Source organism: Callorhinchus milii, unplaced genomic scaffold (genome assembly GCF_018977255.1).
Source record: "Callorhinchus milii isolate IMCB2004 unplaced genomic scaffold, IMCB_Cmil_1.0 Scaffold12, whole genome shotgun sequence".
In the NCBI taxonomy this organism is placed as follows: domain Eukaryota; kingdom Metazoa; phylum Chordata; class Chondrichthyes; order Chimaeriformes; family Callorhinchidae; genus Callorhinchus; species Callorhinchus milii.
In genome coordinates this window covers 10,132,721-10,160,112 of record NW_024704753.1, presented here as the reverse complement: position 1 = coordinate 10,160,112, position 27,392 = coordinate 10,132,721, and the positions used below count along the sequence as shown (strand labels likewise).

The 27,392-nt window shown below is 51.9% G+C and overlaps 1 protein-coding gene across 1 annotated transcript; it reads right to left on the bottom strand.

Moving 5' to 3' along the window:
- Window positions 1–4,100: 4,100 nt before the first annotated feature.
- LOC103190466 (putative interleukin-17 receptor E-like) lies at window positions 4,101–25,388 on the bottom strand. The gene is made up of 10 exons (XM_042339797.1): window positions 25,220–25,388; window positions 22,376–22,391; window positions 18,843–18,899; window positions 13,330–13,452; window positions 12,343–12,440; window positions 11,336–11,468; window positions 8,927–9,066; window positions 7,579–7,644; window positions 5,429–5,495; window positions 4,101–4,409 (listed from the first exon to the last, which is right to left on the bottom strand). The coding sequence occupies exons 1-10, from the start codon at window positions 25,349–25,351 to the stop codon at window positions 4,129–4,131; spliced, it is 1,113 nt and encodes a 370-aa protein (XP_042195731.1). The 5' UTR covers window positions 25,352–25,388; the 3' UTR covers window positions 4,101–4,128.
- Window positions 25,389–27,392: the final 2,004 nt, after the last annotated feature.

The window sequence follows — 27,392 nt, the reverse complement described above, 5'->3', positions numbered from 1 at the left end:
TGTTAAACTGAGGCCCTGTCTGTGCCTGTTCAGGTGGATGTTAAAAGATCCCATGGCACTATTTGAAAGAGAAGGGAGATTCTCCTGATGTCCTGACCAACAATCCCCCAGATAAAATTGATCACTCACTCCATGGCTGTTTGTGGGACGTTGCTGTGTGCAAATTGGCTGCTGCATTTCTTCCAAAAAATATAGTCACTACACTTTACAAGCACTTTGAGACTTCCGGACGATGCAACAAGGCTCAAAATCTAACAAAAGGTTTATTATGGTGAAATTGCCCTTGGTGACTGATTCACCATTTAGTGCGTATTTATTACATGTGCTATTTATGTTGGTCTGGGAGCAGCAGTTATAGAAGGTGTGACCCTGATTTTGGCCATTGATACCTGTAACAGGTTTACCCTGTCTTAGCCATGCCTGGAATGGAAAGTATGTTAATCCAATGAGCCAAAGCAGTTTGTCAAGTCAGAGAGAGAGCAACGTAAACACAATGTATCAGGCAGAGAGCAACCAGGCCAGCTCACTCTATGTGTCGTGTGAATCAGTAACATTTATATAGCACTCTTCACTATGGGTGGCATCCCAGAGCGCTTGACAGTGGCGGAGTCTGACCCCAAACCAGGGGAGGAGGCGGGTGACCACAAGCACAATCAAAAAGGAAGGTGTTTAGGCAGAATTTGAAAGTGGGTAGAGAGGAGGCAAGGCAGAGCGATTGAGGGTGAGAGTTCCAAAGTTTTGGGGCATAGTGGCTAAAGGCATGGCCACCTATGGTGGACTGGAGGGAATGAGGGACGAACACGAGGCTGGAGCCAGCCGAGCAGAGGCAGCGGGTGGGGGAGTGGGGGATAAGCAAATTGGATAGTTATGGAGATGCAAGAGCATAAAGGGATTTAAAAATGAGTGAGAGGATCTTGAAATTGAGTGGTTCAGCAATTGGGAGCCAGGGGGCTTGGCAAGGACGGGTGTTATGCGGGTACGGAGGTTCATGCCAATGAATATACAGGAGGCGGAGTTTTTAATTAGTTGAATTTTACGTATGGTGAACCTGGGGAGACCAGTGAGGAGGGCATTGGAATAGTCCAACTGGGAAGTGACACAGGCGTCAATGAGGGTTTCAGCTCCTTTTGTTGTGAGGTACGGACGGAAGTAGGCAATATGACGAATCGGGATGCGAGGAAAGGGAAATAATTACATCATAATCCCTGCATTTGATGTGGTGCCTATAACACTGAAACATCTAAAGCTGCTTGACAGAGAACTGCAGTCTGGTGCACAATCTGTGTAGTGAGCACAGTGAGGTCCAACACACAGCGGTGAGGTGTCATATGTTACAGCACAGGGCACTGCAATTGGAAAAGAGGAAGGAGTTTCTCTATCCCAGCGTCCTGGTCAACAACCCTCAAATAAAATTGTCAACTACTTCACAACTCTTTTTGGGATATTGCTGTGTATAAACTGAACTTTGCAGTAATTTCTGTGAAGCCGTTTGAGACGTCCTCCCAACGTGAGAGACACTTTATCAAATGCAAATATTTTTACTAAGAGATATTGGGGTGTCTCATCGCTCACTATGTTAAACAGCAATAAACTAAGACAAACAGGATGCTTGGCTATATTGCTATATTGCAAGCTTGGGCTCTTCAGTCTTGAGAGAACACGACTCAGAAGGGATCTTATAGACGTGTATAACATTTTAAATGGACTGAGAAAGGAAACCCAGATCAATGCCTTCGGATGCACCAAGTCAACAAATCAAGAAACACGGGCTTAGAGTTGCAAAGAGCAATTTCAGGAAAGACACCAGTAAGTTTTTCTTCTGTGCTGTGAACATTCAACCATCCATATTCATATAAAGCATTTCACAGGGAGTTGCTGTCAAGTGTAGAGATGGACTGTAAATTTGTAAACAATTGTGATGGCCATTTTGTACACAGCAACAAAGTGATTGAGTGATTTATTGGATAAGACAGTGAAATAACATTGAGGCTGGCAGGAAGCACGCTGGGAAGATCAGCCCAGGACTGAATGCTGTAACCGGACACTCAAGAGTGAACTCCCTTCCAGAGAACTGCATTGGTGGATGGTGGAACCCTGCCAGGCCTGGGGTAAGAGCCAGAGAAGGACAAACAACAGAATGCCAACAGGCTCATTTCAACTGCCAGTTTACCATTTGCATGAAGTTTACATGACACTGACAAAGGCAGGTTTGTACACAGCTGGCAGAATTGTTGTTCTCTCTGACTCAGTGCCTGTTGTAATACAATTGCATCAACACAACTCCTTGTGGAGTCCTGTGGCTCAGTTGTTAGAGCACTCGCTTTGCAAGCGAGAGACCTGAGTTCAATTCCAGGCAGGGCGAAACCTTGGGCAAGTTTCCTTACTCCACACAGAGCCTAATAATAATCCCTCCAAAACCAAAAACAATAATAAAATTGGTCACTCAATTCACGACTGTTTGTGGGACGCTGTTGTGCGCAATTGGCTGCTGCGTTTTGGCCACAAAATATACAGTCAATTCACTTTACAGTATATTCTGTGAAGCGCTTTGAGGCGTCTCGAACATGTGATAAGGTGCTATATCAAACGCAAGGATTATTATTATTATAATATTATTTCCCATGTTTACTTTATCGTTTACTTCTACAAAGAATTTGATAAGGTTGGTCAAACATGACTTGTAAACTTCTAGTCACACTCTCGTTCTCAAACACGATGAGAGAAAGGGACCCGAGCTCCCCGGGTGGGAATATACTGAATGAGCTGTACGTAGAGAAAGCGGTATTTACAATGGAACTGGATTATACTGAATTTGAATTTTGATTCAGATAATGAAAAGTTTAAAAATGTACAAAAACCATAGGTTGAAACTACGTTCTACATAGAAATTCACAAACAGGAATGAAATTTCACCTGTTGTAGCCACCAGAACAATTAGTCTTAAGGTTCAAGATGAAACAGAATTGTAGAAAAGTCTAAACTTCAGTCATCATCTGAAAGCTGCTGCTTTAAAATTATATAAAACTGCAGAAAACTGGCTTCTGAAATAAGAGTGAACTTAAAATTCTGCATAACCTAAAATTGTTAATGGGCAGAGGGGAGATTTTACCCAAACACCCATACTGGGTGTGCAATGTCCGGCCGACAGTGGTGGTGGAGCAGAATCCAGATTAGCTTTTAAAACGGAATGAGACATTGTCTAAAGAGGAGTCATTTTCATGAGTGTGTGAGAGTGAGTGTGTGAGTGTGTGTGAGAGTGTGTGTGTGGGAGGGGAAGAGGCAGATACATGGGATGAAAGTATTGCTCTTACAGAGGAGCACAAACACGACGGCCATTCTCTCTCTCTCCGTTTCTATGATTCTGGGATCTGACATCAGGTGGAATTTCACCTCAGCCCCTCCCACTGTCCCCTCGGCCCCTCCCACTGTCCCCTCGGCCCCTCCCACTGTCCCCTCGGCCCCTCCCACTGTCCCCTCGGCCCCTCCCACTGGTCCCCCTCGGCCCTCCCACTGTCCCCTCGGCCCCTCCCACTGTCCCCTCGGCCCCTCCCACTGTCCCCTCGGCCCCTCCCACTGTCCCCTCGGCCCCTCCCACTGTCCCCTCGGCCCCTCCCACTGTCCCCTCGGCCCCTCCCACTGTCCCCTCGGCCCCCGTCCCTCGGCCCCTCCCACTCGTCCCCTCGGCCCCTCCCCACCGTCCCCTCGGCCCCCCCCTCGGCCCCTCCCACCGTCCCCTCGGCCCCTCCCACCGTCCCCTCCCACCGTCCCCTCGGCCCCTCCCACCGTCCCCTCAGTGACCCTCTGTCCAATGTCCCCTCAGTGACCCTCTGTCCAATGTCCCCTCAGTGACCCTCTGTCCAATGTCCCCTCAGTGACCCTCTGTCCAATGTCCCCTCAGTGACCCTCTGTCCAATGTCCCCTCAGTGACCCTCTGTCCAATGTCCCCTCAGTGACCCTCTGTCCAATGTCCCCTCAGTGACCCTCTGTCCAATGTCCCCTCAGTGACCCTCTGTCCAATGTCCCCTCAGTGACCCTCTGTCCAATGTCCCCTCAGTGACCCTCTGTCCAATGTCCCCTCAGTGACCCTCTGTCCAATGTCCCCTCAGTGACCCTCTGTCCATTGTCCCCTCAGTGACCCTCTGTCCAATGTCCCCTCAGTGAGCGGCTGTTGCACTCAGTATAAATATTGACTGTACAGCGCTCGCTCTGTCTCTCTCTCTTACTCACATTGTTCGGGCTTTCAATGGTTGAATTTGCAATCTGCTGACAGGCGGCCGCCGTGTGGTCAGACACCCAACACAGGGAGACACGGGGGACTATTCGGCACTCGCTGGAGAAACGTATCTTCATGGTGTCAGGTTCACTGAGGAACGAGGAGAACGCGCTCGACCGCCACAGGTCAGCGCCGTCTGAGCACAAACCACAGCCGCACACATTGACACCGATCATCAGAGCCCCAGTCACAAGCTCGTCAGCCCCCACCCCCCCCCCAGCACAGCCCCCCCCAGCACAGCCCCACCCCAGCCCCACCCCAGCACAGCCCCACCCCAGCCCCACCCCCAGCACAGCCCCACCCCCTCCCCCACCCCAGCCCCTCCCCCAGCACAGCCCCACCCCAGCACAGCCCCCCCCAGCACAGCCCCACCCCAGCCCCACCCCAGCACAGCCCCACCCCAGCCCCACCCCCTCCCCAGCCCCTCCCCCAGCACAGCCCCCCCCCAGCACAGCCCCCCCCCCAGCACAGCCCCCCCCCCAGCACAGCCCCGCCTCCAGCACAGCCCCACCCCAGCCCCACCCCCACCCCAGCACAGCCCCTCCCCAGCACAGCCCCACTACCAGCACAGCCCCTCACCAGCACAGCCCCACCCCAGCACAGCGGCACCCCACCCCCACCCCCAGCACAGCCCCACCCCAGCCCCACCCCCAGCAAGCCCCACCCCAGCACAGCCCCTCCCCACCCCAGCACAGCCCCACCCTCAGCACAGCCCCACCCCCAGCACAGCCCCACCCTCAACACAGCCCCACCCCAGCACAGCCCCTCCCCCAGCACAGCCCCACCCCAGCACAGCCACACCCACCAGCACAGCCCCTCCCCCAGCACAGCCCCACCCCCAGCACAGCCCCTCCCAAGCACAGCCCCACCCCCACCCCCACCCCCGCCCCACCCCCAGCACAGCCCCACCCCCACCCCCGCCCCACCCCACCCCCACCCCCGCCCCACCCCAGCCCAGCCCCACCCCCAGCACAGCCCCTCCCCCAGTACAGCTCCTCCCCCAGCACAGCCCCTCCCCAGCACAGCCCCTCCCCCAGTACAGCCCCTCCCCAGCACAGCCCTCTCCATGACACAGTCCCCCCCCCCCAGTATGGTGCAACCCCAGCACTGACCCACACCCTGGCATGGCTCTTCCGCCCCCGCTTTGATACTCACAAGCCTCTGGGTCTCTCTTGAAGGGACAGAGTTGTGTGCGAACACTGTCATACGTGGAGGAAAACACCTGGGGAGAGAAACCTGGAGTCAGCCAGTCGCCGAGGCATTTTTATGTGCGTCACCGACTGATCATGGTGATGGGTTTCCACGTGTGTCAGACATTCAGCTGATCATGGTTAGGAGATTCCGTGTGTGTCAGACACCCGGCTGATCTCTGCGTAGAATCTTGCAGCAAGGAATGAGGACGTTCAGCCCATCGTGCATGTGCCGGCTCTATGAAAGAGCCGACAACTAGTCCCACTGCCCACTCTTCAACAACAATTTGGATTTATATAGCACCCTCCACGCTGGATGGCTTCTCAGAGCGCTTCACAGTAACGGATCCCGGGGCCGAGCCGGGGGAGGAAGGTGACCAAAGGCGCGGACGAAAAGAAAGGTCTTCAGCCGAGACCTGAAAATAGAAAGAGAAGGGGACGAGGCAAAGGGAGTGAGGAAGGGAGTTCCAGAGCCTCGGGGCATCGTGGCTGAAGGCACGGCCACTGAGGTTGGAGCGGAGAACTCGGGGGACAAGGAGGAGGCCAGACCCGGTGGAGCGAAGGCAACGGGCACTGTTTTGAAGAGAGAGGTCAGAGAGGTCGGGGGGTTCAGAGGAGCGGAGGGATTTGAAGACAAGGGTGAGGATCTTGAATTCGATCCTCTCTGGGATAGGCAGCCAGTGCAGTCCGGCAAGGACTGGGGTTATCGGGGAGCGGAGTTTGGTGTGGATAAGAATGCGGGCGGCAGAGTTTCGGATAACCTGGATTTTATGGATGGTAGTGGAGGAGAGACCGGCGAGGAGCGCATTTGAATAGTCCAGCAGAGAGGTGACAAAGGCATGGACCAGGGTTTCGGCGGCTTTTGAAGTGAGGCATTGGCGGAGACGGGTGATGCGTAGGAGGTGGAAGAAAGCGGTGCTGGTGAGGGACCGGATATGGGGGAGGAAGGATCATTGGGGGTTGAACCTGATGCCTAGATTGCGTACAGGTTCGGAGAGTTTTAGGGGGAGGTCGGGTAGATGGAGGAGGTGAGAGCCATGTGATTTTAGATGTTGACGAGAGCCAAAGAGTATGGCTTCTGTCTTGTCAACATTTAGCTGAAGGAAATTCGCGCTCTTATGCCATAGCCCTGCAATTTTTTCCTTTTTAAGTACCTATCCAACAACAACAACAACAAGATTCCATTTATAAAGCGCCTTTCACATCAGGAGGACGTCCCAAGGCGCTGTGAATGCCATCCAAAAGCCTTTTAAAAACTATTATCGAATCTGCATCCACTATCCTTTCAGTGAAAGAATGAACTCCCTGAGGAAAAAAATTCTCATCTCTCCTCTGGTTGTTTTGCCAATTATCGTAAATCTGTATCCTCTGGTTACTGACCCACCGATCGGAGGAAACAGTTTCTCCCTATCTATTCTATCAAAACCCTTCATAATTTTGAACACTTTCTATTCTATTAAACACTTCTATTAAACTATCAACCTTCTCTGTTCTAAGGAAAATAATCCCAGCCTCTCCAGTCTCTTCACATAATTGTAGTGCCTCATCCCTGGTATCATTTTTGATTGTGAGATGTCTGGGGGCAGGGGATCCCTGACACCCTCTTTGACCATTTCTCCGTCTCACAACACCCCAAACTCCACCCCACAGGCAGCTCCCTCCACTCACTTAACAAACAGCTCCAGGAACCCCCCCACTCCACAATCTGTCTACTCCCCCATCCTCTCCCCATGGCTCATTGTGAACCTCAGGATAGGAACCGGAGGCCATTAAGCCCATTAATTGAAGCCAATCTTTTCCTGATTTCAGTCACATTTTCTCTCCATATCCCCCTCCCCCCTGGCTTACTCACGTTCCCAATCACTGCTGTAAACCTTTGAGATGTCCTCCCAAGGTGAAAGGCATCTGGAAATGTAGTGTTGTCAAACCTGTCCTGCCAGGGTATTCCATCCGCCATCTTGTCCCCCACCTCTTATTTCCCAACCATCTCCCTTCTAAACGTTCCAGCCTCTCCCACCTCCACTGCGTTCTGTGACAACGTGTGGCACATGGTCATGGGCTGGCTGAGGTGAAACATGTTCTGATCACTGGTTATACAGCGGGCACCATGGTTACCTCAATGCAGAGACAGGGTATCAGGTAGTCATATGACAGCGGCACCCTCCAGGCCAGCGCTCCAATCTACATACAGAGAGGCAGAAAGTTACAGTCAGAAAGCTTCGGCAATAGAACAATTCTGAGCAATCAACTGTACCAGAGGAATACAGCCGGCCAGCCGCAGCAATGTAATGATAATAATCCTTGCATTTTATATAGTACCTTATCACATTGTCAAGATATCTCAAAGCACTTCACAGAATATATTGTAAAGTGGAGTAACTATGTGAAACACAACAACCAATTGCACACAGTAGTGCCCACAAACAGTCGTGGATTGAGTAACCAAATGTTTTTTTTAAGGAATCATTACCGCCGGATACGATCCGCCAATCGACTAACACCCATGTTCCTACTTAGTGCGAGGTGTGTGGAGTAAGGAAACTTACATGAGGTTTCCCCGTGTTGCTGGATACAGCCAGCGCAGACCATTGGTTCATGTACCTACCTACCCACCTTTGTCTCATCAGTGAGTAACCTAACCTTAGGCGCTGTGCTATCAGAGAGGATGCCCTTATGATTAGATATTACACCAAGATCCCTATCGTCTGTTCAGGTGGATATTAAAGCTCCTTTGAAAAGAGAAGGGAGTTTCTCTATCTCGGTATCCTGGCCAACAACTTTCAAAATAAATTGGTTGCTCACTCCATGGTTGTCTGTGAAATGTGTGCAGATTGGTTGAGGTACTCGTTTACAAATAGAATCATTGCCCTTCACTGCCAACTATTACTGGAAATAGTTAAGATGTTAGAACAACAACAACAACAACATTTCATTTATAGAGCGCCTTTCACGTCGGGAGGACGTCCCAAGGCGCTGGACAGTTGGGTCGGGACCTGAGCAGGGGGGAAATGGTCAGGGTAAGGGGAGGGAAGGGAGGGAGCGAGGAGGGGGTAGAGAGTCGAGAGGGGAGGTGAAGGCACGGTTGAAGAGAAAGGTCTTGAGACCGGCCTTGAAGGAGGAAAGGGAGGAAGCGGCGAAGGCACTATCCCTGTAGTTCCAGAGTTCCAGAGCCTCAGGGCTGAGAGGCTGAAGGCCCGGCCACCGATGGTAAGGCAGTTAGGGCGGGGGGTGTGGAGCAGACCGGAGCCAGAGGAACGGAGGGTACAGGCAGGTAAGTAGAGGGATAGTAGGTCAGAGAGGTAGGAGGGAACAAGGCCGTGAATGGCCTTGTAGGTGAGGATGAGGATCTTGAATTCGAATTACAAAGTTATTGGGACTATATTGAATGCAAATGCTGTTATTCTATTATATAATTGACCCATCGTACCACCCATCGCCTCAGGACCAGCTGCTGGCACCTTACCAGGACATGGGAACGGTTGGGTAAATCGTGACATGCCAAAGCCAGCTTGTAACACAGCACAGCATTCACCTCCCTATCAGGGCTCACGCTCACCACGATCTGCCTCCGCTCCAGATCAAGAGAATAATTGAACTCTGGCCCTGAGAAACACGCAGAATAGCAATTAGTAAACATCAACAACAACAACAACAAATAACATCAATATCAACAACAAACAACATCAACAACAAATAATAAATCAACAACATCAACAACAACAAATAAAAACATCATGAACAACATCAAGAACAAACAACAACATCATCGACAACAACAACAAAATTACATTTGTATAGCGCCTTTCACGTTGGGAGGCGCTGGACAATCTATTTCAGACCAGAGTTGGAGGTCGGGATTGGGAAGGGTGAAGGGCAGGGGGGAGAAAGAGGCACGGTCGAAGAGTAGGGTCTTGAGACAGGTTGGTAGGGGGGAGCAGAGGTGGGGGAGCAAGTCGAGGGGAGCCAATCAGGAGAGCCTCGGTCTTGTTGACGTTCAGCTATAGAAAGTTAGCTCTCATCCAGGACTTGATGTCTGACAGACATTCTGTCAGAACAGCAGTGGTCCTGGAGTTGAGCGTGGAGGCAGAGAGGTAGAGTTGGGTGTCATCTGCATACATGTGGAAATTGATCGCATATCTGCGGATGATGTCACCAAGAGGGAGCATAATATACATTGAAGAGGAGGGGACCAAGGACAGAGCACTGAGGGATGCCGCATGAGACGGTGCTGGGGCTAGAGGAGAAACTGTTTGTGGAGATGAAGTGGAGACGGTGTGCGAGGTACAATCTGAAGCATTCAAGGGCAGAACCATGAAGGTTGAGGTGAGAGGAGAGGCGGTGAAGGAGGATAGAGTGGTCCACAGTATCGAAGGCAGCAGAGAAGTCAAGGAGGACAATGAAGCAGAGGGAGCCCTGGTTGCAGATGGACAAAATGTTTGTCACTTTGACCAAAGCTGTTTCTGTGCTGTGGGCTGTATGGAAAGCCGATTCGAGGGGTTCGTGAAGGGAGTGACGGGAAAGGAAGGAGTGAAGATGGGAAGCAATGACTCATTCCAGGACCTTCGAAAGGAAAGGGATGTTGGAAATGGGGCGGTAATTTGAGAGCAGGGATGGGTCTAGGAAGGTTTTTTTAAGGAGTGATGTAGGTCATTTTTAAAGGGGTGGGAATGGTGCCAGTGGAGATAGGGAAAGGTTTATGATGTCTGTGAGTAGGGGGGCAAGGAGGTGGAGCTGGGAGGTAAGGAGAGGGGTAGACAAGGGGTCGACCGAGCAGCTGGGTTATAGTGGTGGTGAGAGAGGAGGGGGAGTCAACATCACTGCACCAGACATCAACATCACTATAACATACAAATTTTGGTAAGCTTTCACACTGCTTGTGCAGCAAGGACTACCCTACCCATTAGGACTCTGTGACAGTCCATGGCAAATAGACATGCCCGCTGTGAAGCCTCCTCCAGGGAGCTCAGTGACAGGCCCATGTGGGCTGGAGCCCTACCTCCTTGCAGCTGCTTCCCATGTTTGCCACAAATCCACTTGACAGCTTCTTCCTGGACTTCACAGGTGAGGGAGTTGGTGGTCATCAAAGGGAGGGGTAGGTTTGGGGGAGGGATGGGAGAAGCCTGGGGATGGATGGGTGGGGGCGAGAGCTGGATGGGTGGAGCTGGGAGTCAGATGGGCGGGGCCGGGAGCAGGGTGGGGGGGCCGGGAGCAGGGTGGGGGGGGCCGGGAGCAGGGTGGGGGGGGGGCCGGGAGCAGGGTGGGGGGGGCCGGGAGCAGGGTGGGGGGGGCCGGGAGCAGGGTGGGGGGGCCGGGAGCAGGTGGGGGGGCCGGGAGCAGGGTGGGGGGGGCCGGGAGCAGGGTGGGGGGGCCGGGAGCAGGGTGGGGGGGGCCGGGAGCAGGGTGGGGGGGGCCGGGAGCAGGGTGGGGGGGGCCGGGAGCAGGGTGGGGGGGCCGGGAGCAGGGTGGGGGGGCCGGGAGCAGGGTGGGGGGGGCCGGGAGCAGGGTGGGGGGGGCCGGGAGCAGGGTGGGGGGGCCGGGAGCAGGGTGGGGGGGCCGGGAGCAGGGTGGGGGGGCCGGGAGCAGGGTGGGGGGCCGGGAGCAGGGTGGGGGGGGCCGGGAGCAGGGTGGGGGGGCCGGGAGCAGGGTGGGGGGGCCGGGAGCAGGGTGGGAGGGGCCGTGGTTTAATAAAGCTGAACAGGAATGACAGTGCAGTAGTGACACAACAACGACAGAGCGATTAACACAAGACAGTGAGCACACTGCTGACATGATCCCAAGTTATTACATGTGCTGCACATGTTTTGAAAATGGCGATGCGGAGGCCCGTCCCCCCCCGCGCTCCCCCCGTCCCGCAGAGAGTACCCTACCCTACCCGCCTCAGTGTCCTCCAGCATGTACCGCTCTCTCAGCTCCAGGTGTCCCTGCCTGGAGGCGGAAATGGTTGTCACGGTGACCTCCACCCAAGCACCAGCCTCAGATTCAAAACATTCATATTCAAAGTCAGCCTGAGGAGAAAAGCCTGTGTTCACATCTCCGAGCAGAGCTGGTTAGACTCCAGCAGTTACCACAACTTACTGACGTCCCCAAGCCTTGGCTCTTGCCAGCCTGTACCTGATACTTTCCAGAATTAGGTAAGTGTCCTTCCAGGGAGAGAGTTTGCATTCCTTTCCAATACTCTGTCTCTGGAATGTCCATGTGTAGATGGGATGCATGAAATTCTCAGTTTGGTTTGGATACTCTTAAGTGTGGGGATGAGTTTCTGCTTGTGTCAAGACACACGGCTGACCAAAAAAGAAGCGGTTTGGAAAGGTAGGGAAGTGCCAGGTCATGAAGTGATATGAAGTGATATGTGTGTGAGAATCTTGAAACCGATTTGTTCTGCAGCAGAGCCAGTGGAGCCTTGCGAGGGCTGGGGTGATGGGGTGCAGAGTTTTCTGAGGATATGGGCAGCGGAGTTTTGAATCAGTTGAACTTCGTGAATGTGGAAACTGGTGAGGAGAGCACTGGAAATATTGAGGTGGAGGAAAGTGTGGATGAGGGTTTTGGACTGTGTTGGATGTGAGGTATGGTCAGAGGATGTGAAAGAAGTGGACGAAAGTGGTCCCGTCAGGGACAGGATGAGGAGTAGGAAGGACAGCTGCAGATTGAACCTGACGCTCAGGTAATGCACAGGTTCAGTACGTCTGAGGCAAAGGCTGAGGAGGTTAAGGAGGTTGGAGTCACAGGTGAGAAGACTTGACGGAGAAATGAGTATGGCTTCCATTTATCAACATTCACCTGCAGTAAGTTGGTAATTTTGGTCCAGGGTCACGGCTGGGAGAATCGGGCGGAATCATTCCTGAACACACACAACGTGGGAAAGAGGAACAAGAAACTCACCGTACTGATCACCTGCGCCAACAGCAGCTGCACCTCAGCGTTCCGGTTTGTCCTATACTCGAGGAAATGAAGCCGCAATCTCTGAATTTCCACAGGTACTGAGGAGAGAGGGAACGTGAGACAGAGAACATGACAGAGAAAGAGAAAACGTGACAGAGAAATAGAGAACAACAGCAACAACTTGCAATTATACAGCACCTCTCATTTCTCAGAGAGTTTGACAATGGAGGAGCACGACGCGGAGCTGTGGGCACAGTCGAAGGTCTTCAGGCGTGACCTGAAGGAGGTGGCAAGACGAAAGGATTGAGGAAGTGTTGTAGAGTTTTAGGGCATAGTGGCTGAAAGCGTGGCCACCAATGGTGGAACAGAGGGCACGAGGGACAAGCAGGAGGCCGGAGCCGGTCGAGTGGAGGCTGTGGGTAGTGGAGTGGAAAGTAAGCAGATCTGAGCGCTGACAGAGCCTGAAGGGATTTGAATATGAATGTGAGGACCTTGAAATCGATCGTTTCGATGATAATAATAATGGTTCCATTTGATATTGCACCTTATTACATCTTCCAAGATGTCTCAAAGCACTTCACAGAATATATTTTGTGGGCAAAATGCGGCAGCCAATTATTTGCTCATAGCAGTGTCCAACAAACAGTTGCTATATTACTATAATTTGGTCACTATTACCCCCGGAAAAGCGATCCACCAATCGACCAACAGCCAGGTTCCTGGTTACTGCTAGGTAAACAGGCGTGTGGAGTAAAGAAACTTGCCCAACATTTTGTCCTGCCTGCAATCGAACCCAGGTCTCTTGCTTGCAAGGCGAGTTCTCTAAACACTGAGCTACAGGACTCCACAGGGAGCCAATAGAGTCTGGACTGGTGTGATGGGATTACAGAGTTTGGTGTGGGTGAGAATGTGACAGAGAAAGAAAATGTGACAGAAAGAGAGAGAGAACAGGAACAAGGGCAGGTGGGGGGGTGGGAGCTGGTGTACCTGCGCTGGCGAGGTGGACGTGCACTCTCACACACGGGATGCAGTGAGTGGCCGGTGGGCAGAGCATCACCGTGGACAGGGTCAGGCTTCCTTGACTGCGGGGCTCCTCCCCGCTCTGGTCACCTATGATACAGCAACATCAATTACCCCCGGCAACCGCCCACTCTGGCAAAAAAAACCTGGCAAGCACCCCCCCAGCAACCCTACCCACTCTGGGCAAGCCCCCGGCAACCCTACCCCACTGGGCAAGTCCCCGGCAACCCTACCCCACTGGGCAAGCCCCTGGCAACCCCACCCCCTTGGGCAAGCCCACCCGCCCTAGGCAAGCCCAGCCCCGTGGGAAACCCGCCCCCCCCACCAGGCAACCCCCCCACCCCTGACAAACCCATCCCCCTGCAACCCCCACCCTGCCAACCCCTTCCCAGCAACCCCCAAAGGCATGTCCTCCCTGGCAATCACACCCAGCAACCGCACACCCCTGCCAACACCATCCCCCCCACCTGCCCCAACAGTCCTCCAAGGCAACCCATCTAGGGCAACCACTCATGGCAAACCCGCTCCTGGCAAATACCCACCGGCAACTCTCCAGCCAGCAACCACATCCCGGCATCACTGGTTCCCCATCCCTCAGAGAATCAAGTAAAAAACCCTTGTTCTCACCTTCAAAGCCTTCCACGCTGTTGCTTCTCCTACCTATCCGACTTCCTAACCCCATACCCGCATGTCCGCTCCCTCTGCTCGGTGGATACCAGCCTGCTTCAGGTCCCCCGCATTTCCTGTCCCACCACTGTCGGTTGCGCATTCAGCATCTCGGCCCTCACAACTCTGGAACTCTATCCCACAAATCTTCCGGCTCACCCCATCTTTCCTCTTTCAAGTCCCATCTAAAGTCCCTTCCTCTTTGACCGTGCCTTCAGCCACCCTCCCACCTCCACCCCTCCTGAACCCAACTCCCAGCTCGGGACCAAAACCCGTGACTGTGCAGCGCCCTGGGACGTCTTTCCAACATGAAAGGTACTATACAAGTAGAATTTGTTTTTGTTGTGTGTGTAACGTGTGTGTATGTGAGTAACGTGTGTGCGTGTAACATGGTGTGTGTGAATAATGTGTGTATGTGAGTAACGTGTGTGTGTATGTGTGTCTATGTGCAACATGGTGTGTGTATGTAACATGGTATGTGTGTGTAACATGGTGTGTGTGAGTAATGTGTGTATGTGAGTAACGTGTGTATGTATGTAACTTGTGTGTGTATGTGTGCCATGGTGTGTGTGAGTAACATGATGTATGTGTAACGTGTATATGTGAGTAACGTGTATGTGTATCTATGTGTAACATGGTGTGTGTGTAACATGTGTGTGTAACATGTGTGCAGTACATCGTGTTGAACAGCAGGAGGTGCTACTGTTCAGCTATTTCACACTGAAGTTGGGACATGCGGAAAACTTGTATCACCATAACACCACAGAAATTCCAGTGGAAATAATTTCTTCCTTTTGACTCTAACAAAACCCTTCATAACTTTAGAGACCTCGATCAGGTCACCCTCAATCTCCTTTATTCCAACGGAAAAAATCCCAATTCCTCCAGTCTCTGCTCTAAGGCCAAAGCCCTCATGCACAGTATCACCCTAGTAAATCTCCTCTGCACCCATTCTATTATCACCTTAACATCTTTCCTAAAGTGGGGATCAATACTGGACACAATATTCTAACTGCTGGCTAACTAATGATTTATATAAGTTTAGTATTACATCTTTGCCTTTATATTCTACACCTCTGTTCTATACCTAAGATTTCATTAGCTTTTTGACAGCTTTGTCCCCCTGCTTTCCCACCTTTAAAACAACAACTTGCATCCTCCTTGCAGGGTAGTCTCAGAACACTTAACATTGTTAAGAGCCTGACTCCAAGCCGGGGGGAGGGGGGAGGTGAAGTACGGTCGGAAACAAAGGTTTTCAAGTGAGACTTGAAAAGGGGGAGAGGGGGGGCAAGGTAGAGGGATTGAGGGAGAGTGTTCCAGAGTTTCGGAGCTTAGCGGCTGAAAGCGCGACCTCCAATGGTAGAGCGGAGAGTGTGAGGAACAAACAGGAGGCCAATGCCAGTCGAGGCGCCGGGTGATGGATTAAGGAATGAGGTCGGAGAGGTGGGGAGGTGCCAGAGAGTGAAGGGATTTGAACACAAGAGTGAAGATCTTGAAGTTGATCCATTCGGTGATGGGGAGCCAGTGGAGCCTGGCCAGAACTGGTGAGATGTGGGTACGGAGTTTGGTCCAGGTTAGTATGTGGGCGGCAGAGTTCTGAATGAGCTGGATTTTTTTAAGTGGAGCTGGGGAGACTGGCGATGAGTGCGTTTGAGTAATCCAGGTGGGAGGTGACAATGGCATGACGAGGGTTTCAGCTGCATTTGGAGTAAGGTTCAGTTGGAGGCGGGCAATGTGACAAAGGTGGAGGAAGGCAGTCCTGGTCAGCAACTGGCTGTGGGGGAGGAAGGACAGCTGGGGGACACCGAGATTAAGGATTGATGTACATTAACCCTCAAGTCCCTTTGCTCTCGCACTCCTTTTAATATTTTACCCCAACATATACTTGTCCTCCTTATTTTTTTTGATGCTCTGAGCCAGTTCTCTGATACATGCAGAAACCCATCACCATGTTCACGAGTATCCAAACCAGACTGAGAATTCCAAGCATCCCACCTACAAATGGAACTTCCAGAGATAGATTGCTGGAATGGAGTAAACACTCTCTCCCTGGACTCATCCTGGTTACTTAATTGCAGAAAGTATTGGGCACAGGTTGACAAGAGTCAGTCTTGGAGACCACAAAGTGTGTGTTGGGGTAACTGCTGGAGTCTAGCCAGCTAAAACTGCAAAGCTTCCCATTGAGAGCGCTGACTGGCAAGCTTTCCTGCTGCTTTTCCAGCTAGGACCACCCTACCTGTTAGGACATTGGCTTGCAGGGTTAATAGAAGCTGAATGGCCTCCTGGATCTCTCTGCCGTGTTCGACACAATCGACCACACCATCCTCCTCCACCGCCTCTCCTCCCTTATCCACCTAGGTGGGACCGCACTTGCATGGTTCGAGTCCTACTTAACCAACCGCCACCAATTCATCTCAGCAAATGGTTGCTTCTCCCGCCCCCACCCAGTCACCTCTGAGGTTACCCCAGGGTTCCATCTTTGGACCTCTTCATTTCCTTATCTTTATGCTCCCTCTGGGCGATGCCATGTATGGCTCCTGTCAACATCTTAACTCCTGTGGATCTAAGCTCTAAGCTGCGGATCTCAACCTCCCTCGGCGCTCCCTCAGTCTCATCAAACCAGTGCGCAATCTAGGCGTCCAGTTCCACCTCCAACTATCCTTCCTCCCCCACATCCGGTCCCTGACCTGGACTGCCTTTCCACCTCTGCCACATTGCCCGCCTCTGACCATACCTTACCCCAAATGCAGCCGAAAATCTAGCGCCTCCGCTCGACTGGCACCGGCCTCTTGCTTGTCCCTCACATTCTCCGCCCCACCATCGGAGTTCGCGCTTTTAGCCACTGTGTCCCGAAACTCTGGAACACTCTCCCTCAATCCCTCTGCCTTGCCCTCTCTCTCACCTTTTTCACTTTTTCAAGTCCCACCTGAAAAGCTTCCTCTTCGACTGTTCCTGCAGCCACCTGCCCTCCCCACCCCCGGCCCTGAATCAGGCTCCGCCATTGTTAAGCACTCTGTAAGGCTATCCTGCGTAGAGGGCGCTATATAAGTGCAAGTTGTTGTTGCTGAGTGGGAGGATTCCCTGCTTCTTCAAGTCCTGCTTATGAGCCAGGCCGGCTGTACAGTCATCAGCAGTGCCCTGAAGTACTACAGACACATGACTCAGGAACTGGACTAGAGACTAGAGCCAGTTCAGCTCCAAGGAGACCCCGCTTAACCCCACTACCCCGTGCCCCCAGGATAGTCACTTTTTTCTCCTGAAATGTGTAAACTTACAATCTCTTTAGCATCACTGCCTTTCCTATAGCTTTCCCTTTTAATTGCTGCACATCCTCATCTTGTGCACTCAGTGTCTCACTACAACTCTGCTGTAAAACCTGAGACGAAATACTCATTAAGTATCTCTGCCAGACCTTTTCTATGAATAGATTTTCCTTTTTGTTTTTAAATGGCTCATTTTTTCTTTAATTATTCTTTTGCTTTTTATGTGTTTTTTTACTGTTGACTACTCTATCCTCCACCGCCTCTCCTCTCACCTCAATTTTCATGGTTCTGTCATTGACTGGTTCAGATCCTACATTTCACACCGTCTCCACTTTGTCTCCACACAGGTCTTCTCCTCCAGTCCCCCCACTTTCTCATGCGGGATTCCTCTGGACACTGTCCTTGGTCCCCTCCTCTTCAATATCTATATGCTCCCTCTTGTGGTCAATTTCCACATGTATGCGGCTGACACCCAACTCACCTCTCTGCCTCCACCCTCAACTCCAGGACGACTGCTGTGCTGACAGAATGTTTGTCAGACATCAAGTCCTGGATGAGAGCCAATTTCTCCAGTTGAACGTCAACAAGACCAAGGCCCTCCTGGTTGGCTCCTGTCAGCGCCTCCTCACCTCAGGTACTGACAGCATCACCATCCATGGTTGCACACTCCACCTTGCTAAGCCAGTCCAGAACCTTGGGGTCTTGTTTGACCCTCAACTGTCCTTTGTACCCCACATCCATGCCATGATCCATTTTGCCTTCCCCATATCTGCAACATCCACTGACTCCACCACTGCCTCTACCCTCAGGCTGCCAAAACCCTCATCCGTGCATTTATTACATCTAGGCTCGACCACACCAACTTCCTGCTTGTCAGCCTTCTCACTCTTCCCTCCACAAGCTGCGGATCATCCAGAACTCTGCAGCTCATGTCCTCTCCCGCACCAGGTTCTGTAACCCTATGATACCTACCCTCGCCTTGGCTCCCCTTCCCCAAGAGGATAGAGTTCAAAATTCTCATCCTTGCTTTCAAAGCCCTCCACGGTCTTGGTCTTTCCTACCTCTGTGACCTGCTAACACCATATCAACCTATCCACTTCCTCCACTCAGCAGGCTCTGGCCTGCTCTATGCCCCCACCCCGCCTGCTCCGAGATGCCGTCCGGCGTTAAGGGCACTAGATAAATGCAAGTTATTGTTGTTGTTGCCCCACCATCGGCAGTTGGGTCTTCAGCCTCTCTTTTGGAGCTCCACCCCACAGTCCCTTCAGCTACAACAACTTGCATTTATATAGCGCCCCTCACACAAGGTAGCATCCCAGAGTCCTTCACCTTGCTCCCTCCCGTCAAGGCATATCTCCCTCATTTGCCTCCTTCAAGGCACATCTCAAGACCCTCCTCTTCCACCGTGACTTCAGCCATGCTGTTATTTTTGCACCTCTCCGGGTTTCTTTACAGATCTCTTCTCCACTGTCCGATGGTCTACAATAAATTTCTAACAGAGTAACACAACAAAATCAACAACAAAATTACACTTCCCTTTTTATTTCTCACCTCCACCCAGAGAGATTGTCTTTCCATCCACCGTCCCATCAGCTTTGTGTTCCAGCACTGCAATACAATCCTTGGTTAGTCCTGCCTCCGCCCTGTTTTCTTACTCTGTCTCCTAAATATTTGATGCCTGGGAAGTTTTAACTCCCAGTCCTCTCAGGGATTTACCAGGTCTCTAATAATAATAAGCGCTCCGAGATACCACCCTGCGTGAAGGGAGCTATATAAATGCAAGTTGTTGTTGTAATAATACTTGTATTTGATCTAGCACTTTAAGACATCATTGAGATGTCTCAAAGTGCTTTACAGAATATACTGTAAAGTGCAGTGTATATATTATTGGTGAAACCCGGCAGTCAGTTTCTCAGTATCCCACAAATAGCCATGGAATGAGTGACCAATTTTATCTGGAGGATTGTTGCACAAGACACTGGAAGATGGAAACTCCCTTCTCTTTTTAAATAGTGCCATGGGATAACGTCCACCTGAACAGACAGACTTTGGTTTAAAGTGTCATCCGGCTCTGGCCTCCTACTTGTCCCCGGAATTCTTCGCTCCACCCTCGGTGGCCGTGCCATCAGCCACTATGCCCCGAGGTTCTGGAACTGCCTTCCTCACACCCTTCGCCTCATGCCCTCTCTTCCTATTTTCAGGTCTTGGCTGAAGGCCTTTCTTTTCGACCGCACCTTTGGTCACCTTCCCCCCCCTCCCCCGGCTCGGCCCCGGGATCCGTTTCTGTGAAGCGCTCTGAAACGCCGTCCGGTGGGAGGACGCTATATAAATCCAAGTTGTTGTTGACCTCGACAATGCAACATTCCTCCAGCACTGCATTGGAGCGTCAACTTAAACGTGATTCCAAGTCCCAACATGGGGCATCAACCCACAACCTTCTGACTCAGAATCGAGAGTGCACTAAGCTGACACATTATACTACAATATCGTAGAATCAGAATATTACAGCACAGAAGGAGGCCATTTGGCTCATCGTGCCTGTGCTGGCTCTTTGGAAGAGCTAGCAATCAGTCCGATTCCCCCACTCTTTCCCCATGTCCCTGAAATTGTTCCTTTAAAAGTACTCATTTAATTCCCTTTTGAAAGTTGGAGTCCTGTAGCTCAGTGGTTAGAGCACTCACTTTGCATACGAGAGACCTGGGTTCAATTCCAGGCAGAGGGCGAAACCTTGGGCAAGTTTCCTTACTCCACACAGAGCCTAATAATAATCCCTCCAAAACAATACAATAATAAATTGGTCATTTTCAATCTACGACTGTTTGTAGGACATTGCTGTGCGCAATTGGCTGCCGCGTTCGCCCACAAATATACAGTCAATTCACTTTACAGTGTGTTCTGTGAAGCACTTTGGGACGTCCTCCCGACGTGAAAAGCGCTATATCAAATGCAAGGATTATTATTATTATTAATGAATCTGTTTCCACCACTGTTTCAGGCAGTGCCTTCCAGACCGTAACAACGCTTTGTGTAATGAAATTTCTCCTCATCTTCTCTCTCGTTCTTAAGGAGAACAATCCCAGCTTCTCTAGTCTCCACATAACTAAAGTCCTTCATCCCTGGTACCATTCTGGTAAATCTCCTCCGCAACCATTCCAAGACCTTGATGGGTTCTTCTACAATCCCTCGCCCTCTTGATCTACTTCTTGTTAGTTCTCTACCATCCTCTTTTGCTATTTCCCATGATACTTTCTTACATTTCTACCACATCTTGTTGCCCCCCCCCCCACCCCACCAGAATCTCTGCCTACAGCAATGTTGATTCTCCCAGCGAGGAGATTGGCCCTTGCACAATGCAGTCCCGTTCCCATTCCCCCGCACTGGAGCATCAACAAAGACTGAGAGCTCAAAGTGGGGCTTCAATCCACAACTTTCTGACTGAGGCGAGAGACTGAGTAAATGACGGAGCCAGGCTGACACCCCAGCATCCTGTTCACCTGGTTTATTGGGGCCTCGCACAGTATTAACAAAGCCAGCAATGAGTCAACACACATCCTGCTGAGGACAAAAGGTGCAGAGGAGCATGAGCCGAGGAGAGAGAGAGAGCGAGGACAAGGGATGTGAGCCGAGGGGGGAGAGAGAAAGAGAGAGGGATGTGAGCTGAGGGGATGGGAGAGAGAAGGAGGGATGTGAGCCGAGGAGGGAGAGAGAGAGAGAGAGAGCAAGGGATGTGAACCGAGGGGGAGAGAGAGTGAGGGATGAGGGATGAGGAGAGTCAGAGAGAGATGCCAGATGAATGAGACAATAAACTGAGGTCCCGTCTGCCTGTTCAGATGATGTTAAAGATCTCATGGCACTATTTGAAAAGAGAAGGGAGTTTCTCTCTCCTGATGTCCTGGCCAATAATCCCTCAAATGCAATTGGTCACTCACTCCACTCACTGTTTGCCGCATTTGCCTACAAATACACTCACTCCACCTTACATTTGGCCTGCCCCTCCATCGACTGTCGGGCCTTCAGCCTCTCTGCCTCCATCCTTTGGAACCCCATCCCATATTCCCTTGGCCTCTCTCTCTCCCTTGCCTCCTTCAAGGCAAGTCTCAAGATCTACCTCTTTGTGTATTTGGCCTCCCTCCTACTCTCTGCCCTCCCTGATCCCATCCCATTTGGACCCCCACTCAGGTCCAAATCCCTGCCTGTCCAGCACTTTGGGACGTCCTCCCGACGTGAAATGTTCTATACAAATGTAATTTTGTATTGTATTGTAATTCCTGTGAAGTGCTTTGAGATGTTCTTCTGACCTGATAAGGCACTATATCAAATGCAAGGATTATTATTATTAGTAGTATTATTATGATGTCAGCCGAGGAGAGAGATGTGACACTCACACACACTTCTTGTGTACTCACACAAGACAATCTAATTCCATTCTCTGGCTCCCTGATCATCCCAGTCTTTCATCACTCTTTGGAACTTCATCCTGTCTTGCTCCGTCCCTCCCTCCGACTTCCTCCCTTCCTCCCCTATTCTGACTTCATCACTTTCACAGCTGCATTAACATTTCCCTCTTTGACTACACTTTTGGTCATCCCCCCCGGGGAATCCAGCCAGCAGAGTTAAGTGCTTCGAGATATCCAAGGGTAATAATCCATTCCAAAAATAATTATAATAATTTGGTCACTCAATCTACAACTGTTTGTTGCACTCCTGTGCGCATTTGACTGCCGTGTTTTGCCAACAAAGTACACCATCAATTCACTTTACAGAATAATCTGTGAAGCATTTTGACATGTGATAAGGCGCTATATCAAATGCAAGGATGATTATTATCATCCTGATGTGAAAGGTCGCAATATATCATACACATTTATACAGTGACCTAGCACATCGGGTGTCTCAAGTGCTTGACACTGAATAAAGGTAAATGTATTGTGGAGTCTCATGTTATGTACAATATGTAAAATTAAAATGTTAAGCAATGATGGTGTAAGGGCCAGAAGGTGAGAGCAAAGCTGTGTGACAGACAGGCCATGAGAGGTTAGAACAAGAAAGGAGTGGGAGCTACATACACAACCATCAATACATACCAGTCACCGGCCACGCCTGCAAAAAACACAAACACCTGCTTTAATAACTGAGTTGCTGGTCACCCAGCTCATAAACATGCGACAGGAAACGTGAGCACACACACGTCTAAATATTGTGAGTGTGTGTATTGTGTGAGGAAGTGCATGTGCAAGTGTTAGTGCAGTATGTGAGTGAGTGTAAGCATTTGAGTGTGTAAGAGTCAATGCAGCGTATTATTAGTATGAGTGAATGGGTGTAAGTGTGTCTGTGCTAATAGGAACACAATGCTATTCAGCACACGAGCCTGTTTAATCAATTCATTAGATCATGGCAGATCTTTAATCCCATTTCCCCACCTTTCTTCAGATCACTGAATCCTCTCACTTCCTACAAATACTGTACCTACCCATTTCCTTGTTAAACATCCCAATTGATTTTCTCCACCCAAGACCGAATAATCCTCTGCACAATACAAGCACGAGTCCTTCTCCCACCCCTCGACTGAAATATTAAACTTAGGCCCTGTTTGTGTCTATTCAAATTGAGATTAAAAATCCCATGGTCCAACTCAAAAAGAGAAGGGAGTTTCTCTCTCCCAGCATCCTGGCCAACAATCCCCCAAATAAAATCACTCACTCACTTCATGGCTATTTGTGGGTCATTGCTCTGTGCAAAATTGGCTGCCATGTTTGCCAATAATGGGATTGAACTTGCCAAGAGGGAAGCTGAGAAAGATCTCTGGGTGTCAGCTCACTCGTCGATCACAATACAGGATGTTGGGCTATATTGCTAATCAGTAAGTTTAGATGTCCAGACGTCACACTATACAGTGTCCTGGTCAGGTCACACTGTGAGCACAGCAGACAGCTGTGAATAACAGACCCCAGAGACAGTGCAGAGGGGAGCAACGAGGAGGATCCCCAGTGATGGAGGAATGAGCTGTGAGCAACGATTAAACAAGCTCAGGCTCTTCAGTCTTGAGAGAAGACAACTCAGAGGGAACCTTATGAAGGTGATAAAATATTAAACGGGATTGAAAAAGTAAACCCAGATCAATACTTTAGGATGCACTAAAACTGTACAAGGCTCAGGTTAGAGTTGTAAAGGATGACTGCCTGTGCCATGTGTCAGTCAACAGTTACGCTCTCTCTATTACTGTCTCTGTTACTGTTTTAACCCGCAGCGCTCACTGCCCCCTCCCCACCACAGGCTCACCTCCTCTAGTGCTCACTGCCACCCCCCACCTCACCCCAGGGCTCATTGCGCGGGGGGGGGGGAGTGAGTGCGGAGGGGGGTGAGCCTGGTGTGGGGGGGGGGGGGGCAGTGAGCACTGAGGGAGGTGATCCTGGGGTGGGGGGGGGCAGTGAGCGCTGGGGTGGGGGGGCAGTGAGCGCTGCGGTGGGGGGGCAGTGAGTGCTGGGGGAGGTGAGCCCTGGGATGGGGAGGTGGCAGTGAGCGCAAAGGTGGGGGTTAGTGAGCGCGGGGGTGGGGGGGGAGTGAGCGCAGGGTGGGGGGGGAGTGAGCGCTGGGGTGGGGGAGTGAGCGCGGGGGTGGGGGGGGAGTGAGTGCGGGGGTGGGGGGGAGTGAGCGCTGGGGTGGGGGAGTGAGCGCGGGGGGGGGGGGAGTGATTGCGGGGGGGGGGGAGTGAGTGCGGGGGGGGGAGTGAGCGCGGGGGGGGAGTGAGTGCGGGGGGGGGGGAGTGAGCGCGGGGGTGGGGGGGAGTGAGCGCTGGGGTGGGGGGCAGTGAGTGCTGGGGGAGGTGAGCCTGGGGTGGGGGGGGGCAGTGAGCGCTGGGGTGGGGGGGCAGTGAGCGCTGCGGTGGGGGGGGAGTGAGCGCTGGGGTGGGGGGGAGTGAGCGCTGGGGTGGGGTGGGAGTGAGCGCTGGGGTAGGGTGGGGGAGTGAGTGCGGGGGGAGGGGGAGTGAGTGCGGGGGGGGGGGAGTGAGTGCAGGGGTGGGGGGGAGTGAGCGCTGGGGTGGGGAGTGAGCGCGGGGGTGGGGGGGGAGTGAGTGCGGGGGTGGGGGGGAGTGAGCGCTGGGGTGGGGGAGTGAGCGCGGGGGGGGGGGAGTGATTGCGGGGGGGGGGGGGAGTGAGTGCGGGGGGGGGAGTGAGCGCGGGGGGGGAGTGAGTGCGGGGGGGGGGGAGTGAGCGCGGGGGTGGGGGGGGAGTGAGCGCTGGGGTGGGGGCAGTGAGTGCTGGGGGAGGTGAGCCTGGGGTGGGGGGGGGCAGTGAGCGCTGCGGTGGGGGGGGAGTGAGCGCTGGGGTGGGGGGAGTGAGCGCTGGGGTGGGTGGGAGTGAGCGCTGGGTAGGGTGGGGAGTGAGTGCGGGGGAGGGGGGAGTGAGTGCGGGGGGGGGGAGTGAGTGCGGGGGAGGGAGTGAGTGCGGGGGAGGGGGAGTGAGTGCGGGGGAGGGGGGAGTGAGTGCGGGGGGAGGGGGGGAGTGAGTGCGGGGGGAGGGGGGGAGTGAGTGCGGGGGGAGGGGGAGTGAGTGCGGGGGGGGGGGGGGGGGGAGTGAGTGCGGGGGGAGGGGGGAGTGAGTGCGGGGGGAGGGGGGGAGTGAGTGCGGGGGGGGGGAGTGAGTGCGGGGGGGAGTGAACAGGAACCCTGGAGGGTGGGGGAGAGGAACCATGTGAGAGCTTGGCTGCAGGCAGTTGCAGATTCCCAGGCTGTGAGGCTGGACTCTCACTCTCCCTTTCTCTTTGCCCCACTCACAATTTCCCTCCGTCACTCTCTTTCTGTAACTCTCACTCTCTCTCATACCCTTTCCCTCCCTCTCTGTCCCTCACTCATTCTCTCTCTCTCTCATTCTCACTCTGTCACTCCCTCCCTCTCCCTCCCTCCCTCCCTCGCGCTCTCGCTGACTGACCTGCTGTCCCTGCAGGGTGGCTGTGGCTCGCTTCTGTGTGATGTCCTGTGTGGCTCTGGCTCTGGCTCTGACCGCGAGCAGCAGGAGGAGGAGGAGGAGGAGCAGAGGGCAGGCTGGGACCCTGGGCACCATGGTGCCCTGACACACAGCAGCGGTGGGTGTCTGCGTGTGGCTGAGAAGGCAGAGGAACCTGCTCTGACTGGGGGTTGGGCTGAGCAAGTCTTCACCAACAACTTACTTAAAGGGACAGTGACCTTGGCAGTGGAGATTTTCAGAAGTACTTTGACAAGTTAAAGCTTCCACAACTTTCCTATAATAACAGAGTGCCTCAGCTCTCAATGGCCAGTGTAGCATTCAGCTGGAGAAATCAGTTTCTGGGTTTCCTTAAAGTTTAAAAAAATAGTTTGGGGAATAACATTGCAAACCTTTGTATGGTCACATGGTTTACAAAAGGAACCCAGCCCGTCCCCTCAGGAGCCTGACAGAGCACTGTGTGTTTGTGTGTGTTTGTGAACACTCAATTAATGAGTAATGGGGTAACTAACAACTTTACCTATTTAATAACTTTTAAGACAGAAATAGAAGTAGTATTTGGGGAGGACAAGTTTGCAGGGCTATGGGGAGCGAGCAGGGGAGTGGGATTAATTTGGAAGCTCTTTTCAAAGAGCCGGCATAGACATGATGGGCCGAATGGCCTCCTTCTGTGCTGTATAATTCTATGAACTTTAAAAACAATAACTCAGTTACAAAGGATTGTGTGTTGAAGAGTTTGTGAGCAGGTTACAGCACTGGCAATAATGGGGAAGCACATATTCTGAGACTCCAGATTGACTGCTCCCTCACCAGCACAGTTACAGAGCAGTACACAGGGAGGGATCCAACACAGCCCTTCTGACATCGCTCACCAACACATTGTTTTTGTTAATCCCACTTTCCATATTTTACCCCACATCCCATATTGCTTTCACTGTTCAGCTGTTTATTCCTTTTCACAAGATCACAAGATCGGTCTGGATGCGAGGCTCATCCGGTTTCACCTCTCCGCAACACCCACCTCACCATCCCCCCATTACAGGTAGTTTTAAATGAATCCGGGTTCTTGGTCTCTACCCCACCCCACTTTCTGGCTACCCTGTTCCAGTCATTAATTGAGTAAAGAAAAGCTTCCTGGTGTCTATCCTGAAATTACCCTTTACAAATCTCCCCTAGTGCTGTACTGTGCTGTCAGCCTAGACTATACGAGTACCTGACGCCTGATCAGAGTCAGCTGATCCTAGAATCGTACAACACAAAAATAGGCCATTTGGCCCATCGAGTCTGTGCGGCTCTTTGAATAGAGTAATGTAATGCCAATCCCACTCCCAGCCCTTTCCCCATAACCCTGCAAACCCGTTCTCCTCAAATACCTGTCCACCGCGTTTTTAAAATTAGTTATTGATCGGCCTACACCACCCTTTCAGGCAATGCGTTCCAGATTTGAACAACTCGCTGCGTGAAAAAAANTTTCACCTCCACTCTGCTTCTTTTAGAGACTATTTTGAATCTTTGACCTCAAGTCACCGACACACCCACCAGTGGAAACAGTTTTTCCTTTTCTAACCTATCAAATCCCCTCATGATTTTGAAGACCTCTATTAGGTCACCTCGTAACCTTCTCTGCTCCAATGAGAATAATCCTCTCCTCTCTACCCTTTCCTCATAATCAAGGTCCCTCATTCCTGGTACCATTCTTGTAAATCTCCTCTGCACTCTCTCCAATGCCTTAACATCCTTCCTATAGTGCGGTGCCCAGAACTGGGCGCAGTATTCTAACTGAGGCCTAACCAGTGTTTTATATCGGTTAATCATAACCTCTGACTCTTGTACTCGATGCCCCTATGTATAAAGCCTAGAATCCCATTTGCTCTTTTTACAGCCTTATCTACCTGTCCTGTCACCTTCAAGGATTCATTTACCTGCACCCCCAGGTCTCTCTGTTCCTTCACCCCCCTTAACATTGTATTACCAGCCTGTATTGCCTCCCCTCATTCTTTCTACCAAAATGCATTACCTCGCATTTCTCCACATTGAAATTCATTTGCCATGTGTCGCCCATTTTACCATTCTGTCTATGTCTTCCAGCAGTCGGCTCCTATCCTTCTCACTGTTTACCACCCGACCTAACTTTGTGTCG